Source organism: Myxocyprinus asiaticus, chromosome 48 (assembly GCF_019703515.2).
Source record: "Myxocyprinus asiaticus isolate MX2 ecotype Aquarium Trade chromosome 48, UBuf_Myxa_2, whole genome shotgun sequence".
Taxonomy (NCBI): domain Eukaryota; kingdom Metazoa; phylum Chordata; class Actinopteri; order Cypriniformes; family Catostomidae; genus Myxocyprinus; species Myxocyprinus asiaticus.
This window is the reverse complement of record NC_059391.1, coordinates 8,005,342-8,026,818: the sequence shown is the minus strand read 5'-3', so window position 1 is coordinate 8,026,818 and position 21,477 is coordinate 8,005,342. Positions and strand designations below refer to the sequence as shown.

Below are 21,477 nucleotides of genomic sequence, written 5' to 3'. Positions count from 1 at the left end.
GCGTGGATGCCACGGAGAATAGCATGAAGCCTCCACACGCGCTATGTCTCCACTGTTACGCACTCAACAAGCCACATGATAAGATGTGTGGATTGACGGTTTTAGACACGGAGGCAAGATTCATCCTCCGCCACCCAGATTGAGGTGAGTCACTACGCCACCACGAGGACTTAGAGCACATTGGGAATTGGACATTCCAAATTGAAAAAAAAAAGAAAAAAAAAGAAATCATGTATATTTTATGGAAATTTAAACCTGATCACACGGGAAATCGACACGTTGCTTGTTGCTTGTAATGTTCATGTACACTGAAATCGACCCCATTATGCTGAACAACTGACAAGTTCACTACTGGTAGCGCGTTGCATGAGCAGCCTCAGAGACATCGGATTTGAGAACCAGGAAGTAATCGCGTTCACATAAACAATGGCGAACGCGATTGTTTAATAAAATATACATTTCTGTTGACTCTATTACATGATTTACAATTAAAAATATCCACTTTTGGTGCCATTCTGTGGACATTTCACCTGAAAAAAATCAAACGTCCTCATACGTTCGACAACACTTACAGAATCGACCACAGGGGGCAGAAGTTCGAATCTCAGTAAACACAGAACAATTTCAGCTCAATAACTTTCTTACCTACTGTCGCTGAATTCACAGTGTGATCAGTCTAGACATTTCTAGATTATTTAGTGGATATACATTTCTGGAGTGCCTATAACAATTTTTAGCTATGTTCTGCTATAAAATATTTAATGGGCCAGAGTGTGTTTCCCGTACAACAATGAAAATCAACCATCATAGTACAATGCATTGTTGGTGAAATTAACTAGCTAGTCATGACTGTTTCCTGAAACCGTAGTAACTATGTTGCACATGCATCGAATAATGCTCGAAAGCTGCTGAAGACACGAAAGCTGCGTGCACTGTGTAATGCGACAGAAGCATTGTGCTGAAATAGTGGGTTTTCCCTTTACATCAGGTTTTGGGGTTTCCCCAACGAACTTGAGCACATACACACATCTTTAAAAACATATAGTAACTTCACTTATGTGTTAACATGGACAAATAAGCTGTATTCTCTGACAGAAATCATGTAAAATCGATTTCTCTTAACAGCCTTTAATCCCTTAAAAGGGGTAAGAAAGGCTGTATTCACGTTCACATGGAGAGCTGTAGTTCCAGCCACTCAACTTTTTGATGCTGTTTGCGAATATTCGTTGGAACTATGGTTTCAGGAAACGCCAAATTGTTGAATTATGTGGTTAACAATGGAACTTGCGACCATAACTGGCTAACATTGCATTTGGGAAATGCACCCAGATTGCAGTTTTTGTCTTCTTGGAGACATTTTTACACTAATACAGTAAGTACAATCATTGGATGTCAAGGAAATAAAATGTGCCTACTGTCCAACAGCACTCTCAATCGGAACAACTTTAAAATGAACTTTTTAAAAAGTAATAATAAGTTGTTATAGCATCACTGCTGGAAGAATGAGGTCAAACAAACTTAAGGAGGTCAGGCTGGTTTTTGGAACAGGTTTTTAGTCTCAGGTAAATTTGTTGCTTGCCAATGGTGGTTTACCAGCTCTAACCAGCTTGAGCAAGATGGTCTACCAGGTCTGCCGACTGATAGTGAGATTAAACATCTAGACCAGCTTGGACCAGCTAGAAACCATTTAAAACAAGCTTAAGGTGGTTTTAGCTGGATTTTTCATCAGGGGCCTTTTTAGAATCAAAGGTTTTGTAATGCTAATCAGAGGAAAACTTGTAAACTTCATAAAGAACATCACCTTAAAGTCTTAGGTTTTAGTTCCAATCTTTTGTTGCAAGAGTTGTTGACTCTTTTAAGAATGTCGAGAATTCCAGGAAAAGTTTGCAGAACACGGACAGGACATACACACACAAACGAATGACGCAACCCAGTACTTATTTCCTGATGGAGGCCGGAGATCCTTACATTCCATTCTCGACTAAATTTGGATTTCCAGCGGAGCCTGAGGCCCCTATGTGAAGAATGTTTGCTTTGTCATAATTTAACTGTCTTATTGGTAGCATTAGTGCTCCCTCTCGTTTATCTCTCTGTTTCTCTTCATCTCCCCCTTTCCTTCCCACCCTCAAGAGGCACATACTCCCAGTTGTGTAACCCTCTCTGGAGACTTCTATCCTGGTTTACATGTGGCTCAATGACATCATGGTTCTCCAGGGGGGTCTAGATTGCTTTCTTTCTCTGTCTTTGAAGGGGGAAGGGTGGAAAACAGAGACCTTCGTATTTCCGTATTTATAGATTAACCCCAGTTTTTCAATTACCTCTCTTTGTGATGCTTGAAACATCAATGCAAAATATATACTGCATATAACAGTTATATATGAGTTCACCCATACTCAAAGGTCATAAGTGCTCATACTAGTTTAAAGGAAAACTCTGTCACATAAAAATGATAGCTATATATCTCATAGCTGGCCCCTTAAATTGCAAGAGGCACTGCATTCCATTACAATTATTTTTGTAACATGAACTTCTAAGAGTTACTACATTAGTGTAAAGCAGGATGTTTCAACTGATTTAGGAAAAGAAAGGAATGCCGCAGTTGGTCAATAATTTGCTTTGGACGCCTTGTCTTTTTTCGCAAGTCGCAGTGACAGAAGTACAAATTGTTTGCTTAATACCACAAATGTAATCATCCAATTGTGTGAATCATACCAGATTGTTCTAAGCTTTTGGCTATAAATGCATTCTTACAAAACATCTGAAAACTTAAATCTGGTGTAATTGGTCTCCAAAGAGCATTAAAACCAGTTTAAACTGAGTTCTCCTTCAGCTGTCAGTAACATAGCTGAAACATGGCAGACCTTGATTAATTAACTTGACCTCTGACCTGTGCGCTGGGCTTCATCCCAGTACTGAGTGACGGCATCCTGTTCCTGAGTCCACTTGGAAGCCTTGAGACTTTACTGAGATCTGGTTCATAGTGTTTTTAACACTAATAAGGCTTGATCTAAGAGCTGAACAATGCAGTTTTTACCACCTGATATATCAGCTTGTGTTTAAGGGGTTTGGACATATTGATAAAAACCTTGAGTCACGGGAATACTGCCAACATCAGTTCATCTAAAACCGTGTTCATCTAAAATGGCCATCAGAACTTAACAGGAAAAAAAGTCCAATATGTGTACATAGATTTTTAATCCTTCAGTTCAACTACGTTTTGCACTTAGAGACCACTGTTCACAAAGTTGAATGCGAAATAAAGAAGATTAAAAAAAAAAACGTCTGATGCATATTGTGCACTAAAGTGGAAAACAAAAATTTTTTGTTATAGTAAGCGCTTATCTGATTGGCTGTCTTCACACAACTTGTGACACAACTTTGCTCTTGGGCTTTTTATAGTTGTATATCACTCTTTTTTGCCAGGTTAGTATCATCAAATCTTAAAAAGTTTCATTTGAGCCACATTTTGATGCTTTTACACTTAATCAATTAGTTTTTATGTTTTGTTTTTAATTATGTTGTTTGTAACTTTTTAAAAGGTCTAATAATAGTAGACTAGATATCCACGAGCAAATGTTTTCTTAGTTATGTCTGTGAAAAAGTCTTCACTAATTTTCTGCACTGTACTGTATACAATTTCCACCATTTTTCCTTGTGTTTCTGTGCAATCATTTACAGAGACTACCAAACTCTTATTTAGATTATTATATTTAAATAAAATAAATAAATAATATTTTTATAATATAATATAATTCTATTATATTTTTATTTATAATTATAGTCATATAATTATTTAAATTTATAAATAAATGAATACATATTTTTATATATTTTTTTCAAGCTATACAGGTCAGTCAGACTGCTTTTCCTTTCTAATTGTGCAGTTCTTAGCCAGAATAAGCTGCAATATAGACCAAACATTCTGCTACTTCATCTACTTCTACTATTTTGTATAAAAAAAATTAAAAAAAACCCAGGTAAATACATGCCATTCTGCAACAAAATAAATATATTTGTTCTTACTGCTGTGTGTGGGTTTCCTCCGGGTTTCCTCCAGGTGCTCCGGTTTCCAAAAAAGTAAAAACATGCAGGTTAAGTGAATTGGAGACTCTAAATTGCCCCGTATGTGTGAGTTAGAATCCCCCAGCCACTGGGGGTTGCATCAGGAAGGGCATCCGGCATAAATCCTGTGCCAAGTCAAATATGCGGATCATGGATGGTCCGCTGTGGCAACCCCTAACGGGAGCAGCCGAAAGAAGAAGTTCTTACTGCTGTGTACAGCTCGATTTTTAATATCATTACATTTGCATCATCTTTTGTTGCTCCCACCTGTTGACGTGCTCTAATCAGTCATACGTGCTACAACAAATATTTATTTTTTTTAAATGATATGTGTCTATCAGATCCCTAATATCCCAACCCTCAGAGAGGAGAACACCGTAGGAGTTTTCACACGGTGATGGTGATGCATATAAACACCACACATTTGGCTAACTGAGGGGTTGGTGTAGCCCAGTATTCATAACCAAAATGTTGCAAGTTTGAACCCTGCAAGGGTTGATTCATAAACTTAGAATCACTGTTATACCCTTGAGAAAGACACTTAATGGTGATAAAACAATAGCAGCATGTGCGTTGCATGTAATGTCTGTGCAGACGTGTGCGCTGTAGTGTTGTGTTTCTCTTCTCTTTCCATGACTTCATCATGACTTCACCCATGGCTTTGTATACATAAGACATCTAGTAGCTTAATCATGCAGTGAGATTCTAGGTCGCAACATATCATGAGTGTGAAAGAGGGAGGCCCCGTTGGGATCCATTTATAACATATGTATGTCAAACTCCAGCTTATTTTCATGCTGTGGTTTGAATGATGTTTTAATCGCAGACAGGGGGATTTAGACACACTTAGACTGATACACACATTTGAGTGTTGAGTGATTGGAGCCTCTTGGCTGGCGTTGCTCTCAGCTCTCGACTAGAGGCTACCTCACACCTCAGGCATGACAGCTGGGGCCCCGTAAGCATTACATCATGGACTGATGTATGCGCGGATCACATGTCACTGGTGCTCTGACAACAAGCCCTATCAACTTTGACCCCCTCCCCTTACAAAAATGAACTGCTGTCTGATTGCAGTATTACTGCACTCTGTGTAGTAAAAGGTGCAGTTTTGTGTTGTACAATGATGCTGTACTGCACAATGACAAACTGTACTGCACTTACAATGCCTTTTAACTGCAGTACTGATATTGTGCACTGCAGTACAATTGCAGGTAAGAGTAGTACTACTACAGTTCTGTGAAGTTATCTGCATTCCACACTGGTATAATTGCAGTACATTGCGAAATAAAAGCAGTTCAATGTAGTACAATTTAAAATCAATGCAGTAGAGCTGTAGTTTGTATTATTCACCTGCAGTTCTGCACTGCAGTATAAATGGAGCTTTGTTTTACAAAACAAACCCAGACACAGCAAACTAAAGCCACATTCACACGACAGCCAGCGTTTCCTCAACACCTCGTTGCGCTTCCATCTTACTGGACTATTTGCATAAATTATCATTATGTGGCAGTATTAGTGCTAAAAGCAAACAAAGTCCTACACGCAAGGTCATTGTTTCTTAGGATGACATCTGTAAAAGAAAATGCATGCCTTCAGATGACAATTAACTCAGTGGAAGAGTGAGTTCGGTCATCCTATGAACCTGGAAATTTGCTTTTTATGTAGTCAGTCGCATGTAATTGTATAAGGGGGTGTACAGTTTAGTTGACTAAACAGTTAGTTCTGCCTCTAGTCAACATGTTGGGTTCATGCCTACTAGTGGAGAATCACATGAATTCAGTTGTGCTTGTTCCATATGGTGACAGCAAAAGGAACATTTCTCAGTCCACAAACTGCATTCTGTGTATTTTGTGAAAATACATTTTCAAATAAAGGCTATGCAAATATATTTCGAATTACGCTAAAGTGTAAGTAGAGTGCACACGGTGCACATGCTGAGATGAGAGCACATCATCAGTTGTGTGCAAGCTCTCTCTCTCTCTTTCTCTCTCTAGCACGCAATCAAAAACACACACAAGTGCGTAGGGAGAGAGCGAAAAGCAGCACATATACTACGTACAGTAAAAAAAAAATTTGGAAATTTCGGGATAAGTTAAGTTAGCGCAACCTCTTTTTCTGTTTTTCTTCTATGTAAGAGCTCCCACTCGGTGTGGTGGAGCAGGGACGTATTTATTATTGTGAATAATTTCCAATATTTCTACACATGCACATTACCATACATCTTGACAATTGACATTCCTGCTTTTAAACTCAGAGATGTGGATTCGGATGGAAATTAAATTACCACACGACCTTGGTTTCTGTCAAAAAGTAATTTGGCCGGGAATTTTCTTGCAGATGGTGGCAGACAAACACAGACATTTTGTATTCGGACAGCAATACAATCACTGACTAGCACTGGTAAATGCTGGAATTATCTTACATTAGGGCTGCCCCCTAATATTCGACCAAATGTTAGTCGATGAGAAGAGTCTTGGTCGACCAAGTTTTGATTGGTCGGTTGGTCGCAGAAAAAAAATCTCCACGGGAAACCAACAAACACTGGTATTACCACTGGTTGGACGCTAGGTGGTACTATGGGGCAGTGGCATGTCCAGACTTTTTTGACTGAGGTGGCCCAAGTGGGACAATGACTTATGCAGGGGTCGCATGAAGTACAAGCACGCACGCACACACACACACACACACACACACACACACATGTCTGAATAGCATTAATTTACTATTTGTCTCCACTACCCATATCTACTATGAATGCAGGTTATACCACAATGGATTGAACGACCTTCTCAAAATTTTTAAACGAGGTTGAGTGGGACCTACTGCTCTTGACTGTGAAATATCTGAAAGTGACAAAAGCATGAGAATCAGATCTTGCATTAAGTGTCATGTAAATCACAGATGTGACTTACTGGGATACAGATGAAAGAATTTAATGAAGTACATTATATTAATTAAGTACAATATATTTTATATGAAAAATAAAATATTAAGCCATACCATGAGGTCCAGGTGGGGCAACAAGGGCTGCCACATCACTGTCCCCACGTGACACTGCATGGCCTGCTGGCACTGCTTGATGGTTCTCATTGTCAGTATCATTTTTTGAATCTGAGAGTGGCTGACCTGACACACCTGAAGCAATACAGGGATTTTAACAGTTGTATCAATTTATTTGTATGTCAAATTATTCATATTTAGCTTGTATTGATAAAAATTGGGTTTTGCCATGAATGACAGTATAAGCCACTGTATACAAGGATAGCAAAAGTGAAACATCCCCATCCCAAGTCAAAGCAGATAAAGTTTTAAAGAAGGCAAATGCATACATACCCTGATGTGCAGGTGGAGTTGAAGGGCCTTCATCACCAGTATCTGTCTGAGTCTACAAAAACACATAAGTTGTCATCAGAATGATAATAAAATCAGACCTTTTCTAAGTAGGCTAAGAAGTATGTTACCCAACCCATATGACTAAAATGAAATAATGATTATTGCACTTTTACACATATAATTGACTTGTTTCAACTTTAGTTTAAATGTCTGGCAATTAAGCACAATGTAATTGACATTACTAATGCAAAGTGCTTACAAAGAGAAATCTGGAACTATCAGGATTTGACATACCCATGTGTACAGCCAAAACTGGAGGCTCCTGCTGTACATCCCTTCCAGTGTCAAGCTGGCTTCTCTGTCCTGCTCTACTGTTTTGGATTTCTTTCTTTTGAAGAATTCCTGAATGTTCTGATTTCTTTTCGTACTGTAATAGTCGCATGACGCATCTCACTTTATATCTTGCACAATACATTTAATTATGTATGCATGAATGAATGTGACATGCAAAATTAATGCCTGATATACACTATTGCGTTTTTTTCCGTATGTGGGTCAGACTGGGTGGGTGTGTAAGCAATCATGCCAGTTATTCATTGTGTCAAATTACATAGCTAGCGTTAGCATCATTGACAATAACCAAACAATGACGACAGGTTTGCTAGCAAGCATCATGGAAATCAAAAAAGACAGGGGAAACTTTTTAGCTTACTACAGCTAAAAAAAAAATTCACCGCTGGCACAGTATGTGTATCAAGTCTACTCACATCTTTCAGGAGCGATAAGTAAGTAGCGACTAGTGAGATAAGACAGGGAGTAACAAATGTAGCCCGGAATCCCGGAGACTTCATAACATGTGGTTGACCAACCGCTCTTCTTCTACTTCTGTTGATTTATTGGCAGCTGGTATTCAACGATAACCGCCCCGCTCAAAATCAAAACTTTCTCTGGGATTTTGGCAGGCTAGACACTACTCTGGTGCATTACTGCCGTTCAGGTTTAAGACTGAATTGCACCTATAAACAAAAGGTCGGTTACTCGTCATACAGTTCAAATTAAAGTCCCGCCAGGAAATGATCATAGTCATAACGGGGTGGCACCTGGGGTGGCCAGTCAGATTCCAGGGGTAGCCCGTGCCACCCCAGGCCACTCCCTGGACACGCCCCTGCTATGGGGTAATTTTCGTTAAGCAGGGTTAGGGTATATATATTTAAGTAGCCTTCCATTTACCGTCAGGCAAATCGGCAGATTTCTGCAGGCAGAAAATTACTTACACAAATGAAGACATAAAAACAATTATAAATGTAAAAATTATAATTATAATGATGATAATAATCACTGAAATGTAAATCATGGTTCGAGGTGAATGTGTTTTTGTTTTATGTTTAATCACAGATGTATAGGCTGCAGAGTTGTAGTCACAATTAACTGCTCTGTGGAAATAAAGCAAACTGAACTCAAAGCACCTCCTGAGCTGAGATGTCTGAGGTCATTTGCAGCACTCATAGACGATACTGTTCTTGCAAAAAAAAAAAAAAACAATTCAGAAGACAGAAACAAAGAAAGAGTAAGAACCCTTTACATGTGTGTCCCACGAAACTGCACGCCTCCGAACAAACAGCGTGTCATACATACGCATAGACGGCTTTTCTGTCATCTGTTCTTAATAATATAATAAAGTGTGTTTCTTCAAGTGCGTGTCTGTGTGTCTATGGGCAAATTCATTTTAATATTAATTTGATAATAATAATAGCCTAATAATAATAATTTAATACATTAATGGGAAAATGAGAAAAATATCATCTTGACATCGTCAAAGGCATCAGCTATTGGTGATCACTCTGGCCATTGTCGATCCCTGATATCATCGTCTGTCAGCAAAACCCTGATGTGCATTTCTCTATATAAATTAACAAAATGTTCAGACAGTCTCCTTGCTGGATTTTCTGACACATTCTGAATCATTACCACTTTTGCCGATGACGCTGCAGCTCGCTTCGTGTGTGCGCTTGTAAAATCTATATTTTAAAGACTCATTATTACGGTTTAGTATTTCTCTGTAACGTAGAGCAGTGTTAGCAATGTTACTTATAACATTCTCAGCCCTGAAACTCAAACCATTTTCTGATGCCCCCCCAAAAATATATATTAAGTAATTAAATTAATATCATAAACGTGTGACAAATAGTCGACTAATGGCTTAAACTAATGCCTACTAGTCGACTAGGAAAATCTTTGGTTGGGGCAGCCCTACCTTACATCCCCATGTAAAACAATTAGCGTCCCAATAGGGCTCAAGACGCAGTTCTTTTCATGTGGAGTTCAAAGCGGTGTGAATCATGTGAATACGACTTCACGATTGCTGTAGCAAAGTGGACAGCCACAGCCTGTCGGACGATTAATATTGTGGCGGATGAGGGTTTAAGAGATGTAATGTGCATTGCAATGAATATGCAACCTATGGGGACAAGTTCTTTAAATTAGTGTACCTCCCACTTAGACTTTGAGAAACGTTTAATGTTACTTGGTGTTATTTTAGTGCATTTCTATCTTTATACTGTGAAAAGCTTTGTATGGAGAATATTAATAAAACATTATTGTCATGCGATTGATTGCAATTAAATATTTTATTTGTCTGACAGTGCTAATGTTTTATACATTTATACATTGCCAATTTTTTCATGTTTATTTTATACTTTTATATTTGCTAGTGAATGTTTATTTTGAAATATTGTGTTGCTAAAGTTCAGGTGTCTTAATGGCCAGGCACAATTTTAAACACTTTTAAACATTTGAATGTCAGTACATTGCAGATTACTAATAACCTGCATTGTGTTTGCAGTCATTGGTCAAGTTTTAAAGAATTTAGGGAAGTATAGCAAATGTGTTAAGTGTAGAATTGTAGAGTGCAGTTCTAGAAAACAACAGTAGAACTGCAGTACAAGTGTGGTAATTTGGATGCAGTATTCCTGCAGTTTCCAGTACTGCGGTACAAGTGTGGTAATTTGGACGCATTATTCATGCAGTTTCCAGTACTGCAGTGCAAGTGTGGTCATTTGGACGCAGTATTCCTGCAGTTTCCAGTACTGCAGTGCAAGTGTGGTCATTTGGACGCAGTATTCCTGCAGTTTCCAGTACTGCAGTGCAAGTGTGGTCATTTGGATGCAGTATTCCTGCAGTTTCCAGTACTGCAGTGCAAGTGTGGTCATTTGGACGCAGTATTCCTGCAGTTTCCAGTACTGCAGTGCAAGTGTGGTCATTTGGACGCAGTATTCCTGAAGTTTTCAGTACTGCAGTGCAAGTGTGGTCATTTGGACGCAGTATTCCTGAAGTTTTCAGTACTGCAGTGCAAGTGTGGTCATTTGGACGCAGTATTCCTGAAGTTTTCAGTACTGCAGTGCAAGTGTGGTCATTTGGACGCAGTATTCCTGCAGTTTCCAGTACTGCAGTGCAAGTGTGGTCATTTGGATGCAGTATTCCTGCAGTTTCCAGTACTGCAGTGCAAGTGTGGTCATTTGGATGCAGTATTCCTGCAGTTTCCAGTACTGCAGTGCAAGTGTGGTCATTTGGACGCAGTATTCCTGCAGTTTCCAGTACTGCAGTGCAAGTGTGGTCATTTGGACACAGTATTCCTGAAGTTTTCAATACTGCAGTACAAGTGTGGTCATTTGGATACAGTATTCCTGAAGTTTTCAATACTGCAGTACAAGTGTGGTCATTTGGACGCAGTATTCCTGCAGTTTCCAGTTCCTGCAATTTCCAGTACTGCAGTACAAGTGTGGTCATTTGGATGCAGTTTTCTTGCAGTTTCCAGTACTGCAGTACAAGTGTGGTCATTTGGACGCAGTATTCCTGCAGTTTCCAGTACTGCAATACAAGTGTGGTAATTTGGACACAGTTTTCTTGCAGTTTCCAGTACTGCAGTACAAGTGTGGACATTTGGATGCAGTATTCCTGCAGTTTCCAGTTCCTGCAGTTTCCAGTACTGCAGTACAAGTGTGGTAATTTGGACGCAGTTTTCTTGCAGTTTCCAGTGCTGCAGTACAAGTGTGGTAATTTGGACACAGTATTCCTGCAGTTTCCAGTACTGCAGTACAAGTGTGGTAATTTGGATGCAGTTTTCTTGCAGTTTCCAGTACTGCAGTACTAGTGTGGTAATTTGGATGCAGTATTCCTGCAGTTTCTAGTACTGCAGTACAAGTGTGGTAATTTGGATGCAGTTTTCTTGCAGTTTCCAGTACTGCAGTACTAGTGTGGTAATTTGGACACAGTATTCCTGCAGTTTCCAGTACTGCAGTACAAGAGTGGTAATTTGGACGCAGTTTTCTTGCAGTTTCCAGTGCTGCAGTACAAGTGTGGTAATTTGGACACAGTATTCCTGCAGTTTCCAGTACTGCAGTACAAGTGTGGTAATTTGGACGCAGTTTTCTTGCAGTTTCCAGTACTGCAGTACTAGTGTGGTCATTTGGATGCAGTATTCTTGCAGTTTCCAGTACTGCAGTACAAGTGTGGTAATTTGGACGCAGTTTTCTTGCAGTTTCCAGTACTGCAGTACTAGTGTGGTAATTTGGACACAGTATTCCTGCAGTTTCCAGTACTGCAGTACAAGTGTGGTAATTTGGACGCAGTATTCCTGCAGTTTCCAGTTCCTGCAGTTTCCAGTACTGCAGTGCAAGTGTGGTCATTTGGATGCAGTATTCCTGCAGTTTCCAGTACTGCAGTGCAAGTGTGGTCATTTGGACGCAGTATTCCTGCAGTTTCCAGTACTGCAGTGCAAGTGTGGTCATTTGGACACAGTATTCCTGAAGTTTTCAATACTGCAGTACAAGTGTGGTCATTTGGACACAGTATTCCTGAAGTTTTCAATACTGCAGTACAAGTGTGGTCATTTGGACGCAGTATTCCTGCAGTTTCCAGTTCCTGCAATTTCCAGTACTGCAGTACAAGTGTGGTAATTTGGATGCAGTTTTCTTGCAGTTTCCAGTACTGCAGTACAAGTGTGGTCATTTGGACGCAGTATTCCTGCAGTTTCCAGTACTGCAATACAAGTGTGGTAATTTGGACACAGTTTTCTTGCAGTTTCCAGTACTGCAGTACAAGTGTGGACATTTGGATGCAGTATTCCTGCAGTTTCCAGTTCCTGCAGTTTCCAGTACTGCAGTACAAGTGTGGTAATTTGGACGCAGTTTTCTTGCAGTTTCCAGTGCTGCAGTACAAGTGTGGTAATTTGGACACAGTATTCCTGCAGTTTCCAGTACTGCAGTACAAGTGTGGTAATTTGGATGCAGTTTTCTTGCAGTTTCCAGTACTGCAGTACTAGTGTGGTAATTTGGATGCAGTATTCCTGCAGTTTCTAGTACTGCAGTACAAGTGTGGTAATTTGGACGCAGTTTTCTTGCAGTTTCCAGTACTGCAGTACTAGTGTGGTAATTTGGACACAGTATTCCTGCAGTTTCCAGTACTGCAGTACAAGAGTGGTAATTTGGACGCAGTTTTCTTGCAGTTTCCAGTGCTGCAGTACAAGTGTGGTAATTTGGACACAGTATTCCTGCAGTTTCCAGTACTGCAGTACAAGTGTGGTAATTTGGACGCAGTTTTCTTGCAGTTTCCAGTACTGCAGTACTAGTGTGGTCATTTGGATGCAGTATTCTTGCAGTTTCCAGTACTGCAGTACAAGTGTGGTAATTTGGACGCAGTTTTCTTGCAGTTTCCAGTACTGCAGTACTAGTGTGGTAATTTGGACACAGTATTCCTGCAGTTTCCAGTACTGCAGTACAAGTGTGGTAATTTGGACGCAGTATTCCTGCAGTTTCCAGTTCCTGCAGTTTCCAGTACTGCAATACAAGTGTGGTAATTTGGACGCAGTTTTCTTGCAGTTTCCAGTGCTGCAATACAAGTGTGGTAATTTGGACACAGTATTCCTGCAGTTTCCAGTACTGCAGTACAAGTGTGGTAATTTGGATGCAGTTTTCTTGCAGTTTCCAGTGCTGCAGTACAAGTGTGGTAATTTGGACACAGTATTCCTGCAGTAATACTGCGTCCAATTTACCACATTTGTATTACAGTGTAATGTTCTCAAAGTGGGGTGGAAAGAAGGAAGCAGGAGTCGGCATCACAGTCCACATAAGTGTTCTCTTTATTCTCAAGGTTTCACTCACACTATGTCTTTTCAGTAGAAACTTTAGATCACACACATCAGCTTCAGGAGTAACAGTCAACATAAACTCATCCGATACAACAAAATTAACAGCTTTGCAGCGTTTAGCTCCAGACAGTTTGTGGATGTGTGTGACCTGGACTCTCTCTCCTGGTCTGTCATTCCGCCAGCCTTTTAAGGCCATCACTGAAATGAGACACAGGTGTTTAAAATTGGTAATTACCAGGTGATGGCCCTTACTGTTTCCTCTCACCCCACTGACAGACACACGACCACATTCCCATTTCCACATACAGTTAAAAAACTCCACACACACACACACACACATATTTTTTTCACTATATTAGAGAGGACATCTCATAGACACAATAGTTTTTATACAGAGGTAATTATATTTTCTATATCCTAACCCTACCCCTTAATGTAACCCTCACACAAACCTGTGAATATCAGAAGATTTAAATTAAAACCTGATCTGGTTAATTTATTAGCCTTTTTATCTATTAAGGACTGCTGAAAATGTCCTCACAAGTTGGTTTTCAACATCTCAAAAAAAGTTCCTCATAAAATCTAAAAACTAAGTAACATATTTTATTGTTTGTAGAAAAAATGGAGGAAAAAATCAGTACATGCTAGTCACTCTCTCCATCTGACAGATTTACATAGGATTCCTGTAGTTCAACTAGTACAACATGGCGCTAGCAACACCAAGGCCATGGGTTCAATTCCTAGGGAACACAAATAACCTATTGATTAAATGGTAACATTTCACAAGAGACCTTATTCACAGTAGTGCCATATTTGATTTTTGGTGTGAATGAAAATGAGGCTGTGAGGGATAGACTTACTCAATCATCTCTTCAATCACTGTATGCTGTATGAAACTCCTAGATAACATATAATGTTCCACAACTCATGTTTTTTGGAGTTTTTTGTCATATGAAATTTCTTGGAAAGATGTTTTTTTTTCAAAGTCTGCGGAATATGGAAGATGGATCCCGCCACATAATAAAAAAAAACAAAAGAGGTAATGCTGACTCTTTTTTCTCACAATTGACTTTTTTTCTCGAAATTGCAAGCAATAAACTTGTAATTGCGAGATATAAACTTGCAATTGCGTGATAAAAACTCAGAATTGCGACTTTATTTCTCGCAATTTCGACTTAATTTGCAAATTGCGAGATTTAAAGTCACAATTGTGAGTTTTTATCATGCAATTGCGAGTTTATATCACGTAATTGTGACTTTATTTTGCATTTGTGGTGGCATTTCTCATCATTGTGTAGCGTTCTCTCGATGCGACAGTTTCACAGATATATCATTGGCACAATTAAGTTACAGAATAAAGCCAGTAAATGCTCGGATGCGCTTTCATTGTCTGTCGTAAGTAAGGGACCATCTGAAAATTCCACCCACTGTGCTAAAACATCGGCGGTGTCCAAGCATTCAATTTATTAGAAGTTATATATTTTAAAAAAAACTGTAAAAGTACATTTTAATACAAGACTCTGAAAGTTGTAGTAGGCTGTTAGTGGATAGACTGACTTACTACATGTCATAATTTCCCAATATATTAGTGCAGTGTATGAAATTTTCAGACGGTCCCTTACATATGACAGGCAATGAAAGCGTATTCAAGCATTTGCTGGCTTTATTCTGTAGCTACAACAAATGTTGACTGTTGTAAGTTAAATGATTAATGCCTAAATAGTATGGTTATATACTATTTAACTTAATTGTGCTAATGATATATTTACACAATGACGAGAAATGTCACTGCAAATGCAAAAATAAAGTTGCAAGTACGTAATATAAACTCGCAGTTGCGTGATAAAAACTCACAATCGTGACTTTATATAGTTATAAAGTTGAAATTGAGAGAAATAAAGTCACAATTCTGAGTTTTTATCACGCAGTTGTGAGTTTATATCACGCAATTGTGACTTTATATCTAGCAATTGCAAGTTTATTTTTATCGCAATTTATGAAGAAAAAGTCAGAATTGTGAGATAAAAAGTCAGAATTACCTCTTTTATGTGGCGGGATCCGTCCTCCATGGCGGAACGATTCAAAACAGTTTAAACTACAGGACAGCCTTGTTGTCATTCCCGTCAACAATTAAAGATGGCGCTACCGTGTAAAAGGTCCATAAGGTTGCATTCATTGACATTAGTTAACTAACAATAAACAATACTATTTTACAACACTTATTAATTCCTTACATTTACATTTATATAGCACTTTTCTAGGCACTCAAAGTGCTTTACATAGAATAGGGGGAATCTCCTCAACCACCACCAGTGTGCAGCATCCACCTTGATGATGCGACAGCAGCCATAGTGCACCAGAACACCCACCACACACTAGCTATTGGTGGAGTGGAGAGGAGAGTAGAGTGATGTAGCCAATTCAGAGATGGAGATTATTAGGGGGCCATGATAGATAAGGGCCAATGGGGGAATTTGGCCAGGACACCAGGGTTATACCCCTACTCTTTATGAGTAGTGCCCTGGGATTTTTAATGACCACAGAGAGTCAGGACCTCGGTTTAACATCTCATCCGAAAGACAGTGCTTTTTTACAGGATAGTGTCCCCATCACTATACTGGAGCATTAGGACCCACACAGACCACCGGGTGAGCACCCCCTGCTGGCCTCCGTAATACCATTTCCAGCAGCAACCTTAGTTTTACCCAGGAGGTCACCCATCCAGGTACTGGCCAGGCTCAACCCTGCTTAGCTGCAGGGTGATATGGCTGCTGATTATTAATCCTAGTTAATATTAATTACAAGATACACTAATACATTTATAACATTAAAAGTTGCATTTATTTAAGATTAATACATGATGAAAAAATTGTTGTTAGTTCTTGATACATAATGCATTTAATAATAGTAATTTCAACCTTATTGTGAAGTGTTACCGAAAAAATTATACACTGAATGCAATGTAAGTCAGTTTGAATAACAATGTCTGCCAAATGTAAATGTACAAAGCCAGTCACCATCTATCAACATTCCATGATCAAATTCATACAAATAGATTCAATCTCAATATATTGGGACAGCACTCATAAACTGCACATACTTGCACGCTGGAGATGAGGCTGAACTTCATGAATGACGTGGTTCCCCTGCTTACCTGATAGTTGATCCTTTAGTTGTGTGTCATAGTCTGACAGAGCTCTCTACTGTGCCTTTTCGAGCAACAGCAAACCCACCCATAATGATGGTTACTGCTGACATATGACACTTTCTGCACTAGACAGTGGTGATTTTACATTTTATTTGCCATCAATCATGTATATCACTGTTTCAATAATTGGCCATTTGTTTTGAAGTCCCACCCATTTGAGAGTTTGACCAATCATATAGAGAAGCCACCTTCCAGTGCCCAATGTCCAATAAGTAATCAGATGCAGATCCAATGCCGGTAGTGCTCATGAAGCTGCCAAAGACCTTATTCACACTAGCACCATCTTTGATTTTTAATGGGAATGACAACGAGGTTGTGAGGGAAAGACTTAACATCTCTTCAATGATACAAACGGTATAAAGCTGTATAAAGCTCCTAGATCACATCTGATTTTCCACAGTTCATGTTGTCTTGAGTTTTTTGTATACTGAATGCTCTTGGACAGATATTTTATCAATGTTTTGTCCGTGGAGTGATCCAGAAATACTTTAAACTGCAGTACAGCCCATTGAAGAGACTGTAAGTCTATCCCTCACAGCCTCGTTGTCATTCCCATTAAAAATCAAAGATGGCACTAGTGTGAATAAAGTCTATAGACTCCCAGAGAAGCACTGCATCCAGGAAGAAATTATGTGTTTAGAGCCTTTCATCTAATAAACATTGATCATTGCTCCCCTGAAATGTAATGGTACAGGTATCTGCGATAGACCCCCATTGAAGTACGGCCTCAATAAATAGAATGTCCGGGTGTCCACTGACTTTTATGTACAAATTCATGTAGAAAAAAGCAGATTGCATTATTTGAATGAACATCGTGATAGTGATTTGATTATTTTACACTTTTATTTGCTCAAATATTCAAATGCACAAAGCAGAATATGTAATTTATACAGATTATTTGTACACAAATTAAACTCGTCCTTGCCGCATTTCTGGTGAAACTTGAGGGGAAGCTGTTCTTCCAGTGTAGCATAAAGCAATCGCTACTGCTACTGTACATATGCTTTTGCAACATTTACATTTAGTCATTTAGCAGACACTTTTATCCAAAGCGAGGAACATAAGGAATTCAACACAGACATTGCACTCATCTCCTATATTGTTATCACTGATACCAGCATTAGTGACTTGTTTTAGGAGGGAGTCCTGTTGTAGCAAACTGTCCTTGTAACTTCATCAGATAGAGACTAGCACGGATGGCATTTTTACGCATGTTCTGCAGACCATAACATGCCCATGCAGTTTTGTGGGTTGTAATTAACCACAGTTAAATGTAGACCTTTAGGTTTATATTCATGTGTGAAAAGGCAGCTAGGCTTTAACTTACTATGTAGCTTTAAAATAGCTGAAGTAAAAAAGGGACAAAAGACAAATATCAATCATATTTGCAATAAAAAAGTTGCAGATGCATATAATGTGCATATAATTTGAGTTTAAACTTAAAACTTTCTATGAATATGCATTAATAACACTAGTAAATGCAAAGCAAAAAGAACAAAGAAGGTGCTAAAATGCACGTCTGTGCATGCATATATAAAGTGTGTACTTGTAGTCTGGTTCCTGTCTAAGAGTGTTTAGTTTTTTTTTTTTTAGTTTTTTTCATTTTCAGAAAAACATTGAGTGGGCCCCTAAGGTGGCTGCATATTTGCTTGGCGAGTCAGGAATGCGGTTGCATGCCTTAAACATGAGCCAAAATTCAGTGCAGACACAGAAATATAGAGAGACAGGGGGAGACAGAGAGAGAGAGTAATACAGAGGAGAGACAGGGCAGTCTATGCTCATGGCAAATGAGCTCATTCACTCTTAGGTCACACAGAGAGAGAGAGAGAGAGAGAGAGAGAGAGAGAGAGAGAGAGAGAGAGAGAGAGAGAGAGAGAGTAGGCGGGGGAAGACTGAACGGAGGCTGTAAAACAATAGCGAGCTCCACTTTCAGTTGTTGCCACACAGAGTGAGACTGGGGAAGGATCCGTGGCGCTCCTGGGAAAAGACTATACATTTTCTGTCCTTCTCCTTTCCCGTTTGCTCAATAAGTGGGGACACACAGACATTTCTGTTGTGCTGAGTTTTTAGGATCATACCTTTATATGTACCCAGCATTTTGTGGACGTATAGTTCTTGGACTGCGGTTTGGACTGCTTGGTGCATTCTGAGGTGGTGCGGATGCCCCTAGACGTGGTTATACCCCCTCCGGAGAGCTGCTTCTGGTCGGGGATCCAACGAACAGACATGAGGCTCAAAATCCGAGTCCGCAAGATGAGGAAAGAACGCAAACTTAGAGGTGTGCAGTGTCTGTTGACACCTGGACCAAGTGTGCTTTCCAAACTGTACCTTTCAAACATGTGTCGGTCAGAGTCTGTGATATGTATAGCTCTTTCCTTTTCTGCTTCCTTTTGACTGTTATGAAACTTCTTGAGTCTTTCTTGAACAATGAAATTACTTTGAAGTGGAGTATGGTAAAACTTTAAACCAAGAGTATTAATAGTAGTGCTTCTATGATGATCTTGTAGATTTGTTGCAAATAAACTGTAAGTGCATGCAAGCAGTTTATCTGACATAAATCACACGTTATATTTTGTCATTTGTGGTTCACAGCCCATGCAATCTTCCTTGTGCACACTAGTGCATATTTATTTGGGTCACTGCAATTGCGTACTACTGATGTCATAGACTAGAACTTAAAGAGGGACTTTATCAAGCCATTTACTTTTATTGCTTTTAGGTCTATAACGAATGCTTTGGGGCAAAAACGCAATAATTGTAATAGCGCCAACAGTTAATGATTCAATGATACGGGGTCCCGGGGTTTAACACTTCTAATCTGTCAAGCATGACACAAAGCACCGGGAGTGATGAGGTAGCCACCAACCCCCTGCTGTTTTTTGTGTTCCACATTGTGCAATGATGTCATTGGGCCCTTATTGTGATGCTAATAAGTGTGTGTGTGTGTGTGTGTGTGTGTGTGTGTGTGTGTGTGTGTGTGTGTGTGCAATGATGTCATTGGGCCCTTATTGAGATGCTAATAAATGTGTATGTGTGTGTGTGTGTGTGTGTGGAGATGGGGACAGATGTGGCCTGATCCTCTATGCCTTTCATGTTTTCTGCATCTGGAGACCGGGAGCATGTGTGTGGCTTGTGTGTCTGTTGATGTGTATTAGTTCGGTTCAGGGGCCCATCAATGCCACTGGATGTTGGGTTGTGAATGGATGCCTGTGTGAGAGGGGCTATAGAGCCCAGCTGAAAAGATGCAAAACTGAGGCACTCCTAAAGATGGAGGTCAGGTGCCGCAGGGCAATGAACAAATATCAAAGGCTGGAGTTAATGAACTCATCGCCTCTGCATTATAAAACACAAATGCAGCTCCGTAGTTCATGGCCATATCTAAAAAAAAAACCTTGTTACCTCAAAAGCTTTGTAGCACAGTAAGAAAACACAGTGTTGTAGTTGAAGTGATATTTAGGTACAGTAGGTGGGTGAATCTCACAAAACCTGCCAAGAAATGTCCATGTCTTTCACATCACAAAACCAAAACAAAGAAACAAGAAATGTTGTGTAAAGAAAATGTTGTCTCCTATTAGGACCCTTAGGATTTTTTGCATTGTGACATTATTTTCAGGACAATTAAGCACATTTTACCCCCCAATTATTTTTAATTAATTAGAAGTGATTAGTAGTGATAAAGTAGTGATAATGAGACTTTGTATTTGGCATTGTGGGAATGATAATGGGGGGGGGGGTCTAGGGTGACCAGCACATTATATCAAACATATATGCAACATATTCACACTGCAATTACAGAGAATGCTTCCATTATGTTTTGGTTCATCAAAGAAAGTAGTTGAATGCGAATGGAGGTTGTGTAAGCTTTGTAAATGGAGGGAGAAAAAAACGACAAAAGGAAGTGTGTGAGTGGCAGATTTACTTCTGGTCCAGCCCGAGACTGACCCTGGCACACTTCTCTTGCTGAAACACACATGCATCCACATGCCCATTGGTTTTGAAATACGTCACCACTGCCCTCTTACGCAACTGGAAAGTAAAAAAAAAGTTAATAATGTTGTCTTAGCCAATTGTAAATTTTAGCAAGTATATGCATTCATCAAAATGCTGTGCAATGTACATTATGTATTGATTTGGGTTTTAGAGACTGCTGCAAACAGTACATTTCATCTTGCATATTTTCTCAGGCTCATGGCTTAAGTAAAAGTTAGGCATCAGTTCATTCAAATTAAGCAAGACTTTAGGAAGGCGGAAGCGTACAGTTTCATTGTAATCCTAACTGTCACCACCACCGCCCAGTTAGAAATGATAGCTGATGACCTCACTCAAGTATTTCCCCTCATGGCTTTTCAACAATGTCATGCTGTACTTGTTCCTGTTTCTGTTTCTGTGGTCCAAAAACACTTTTCCTTTTTTTTCAATGAAGCTAGATAAAGCATCCCTGTAGATCTTTGAAGCACAAAGGACAGACAATATTCCAGATCTTTGGTAAGTTGAAAAGTACCATCCAAGATCACAGCTAAAAGAGACACTCTATGCTGTTGTCTTGCTCTCACTGGCCTTGAGCTTTGAGATCCTTTCCTTGACCTGTGGGTTTAAGAAAGAGGAATGGCAGTTCAGGATTGCGTCCTTGTTCTGGCCGGAGTTATGCCTGTGAGAGATGAGGGATGGGAGGCCAGTTTTAACAGGTCTAAACCAGGCAGGTTTGGAGTCTCTCTTGGGTCTTGCT

The 21,477-nt window shown here is 39.5% G+C and overlaps 1 protein-coding gene across 2 annotated transcripts in view; it reads left to right on the top strand.

Annotated features, from left to right (window-relative positions):
* Positions 1–21,477, top strand: part of LOC127437630 (dual specificity protein phosphatase 8-like) — a 57,074-nt gene that overhangs the window by 29,129 nt on the left and 6,468 nt on the right. The window contains exon 1 of one of the 2 annotated variants that reach the window (XM_051692666.1): positions 18,684–19,029. The exons of the other annotated variant lie outside the window; for it this stretch is intronic. Coding sequence (XP_051548626.1) covers positions 18,912–19,029 — 118 coding nt within the window. The 5' untranslated portion in view covers positions 18,684–18,911. Of the gene's footprint in view, positions 1–18,683; positions 19,030–21,477 lie in introns of those variants that run through there. 2 annotated transcript variants of the gene reach the window in all.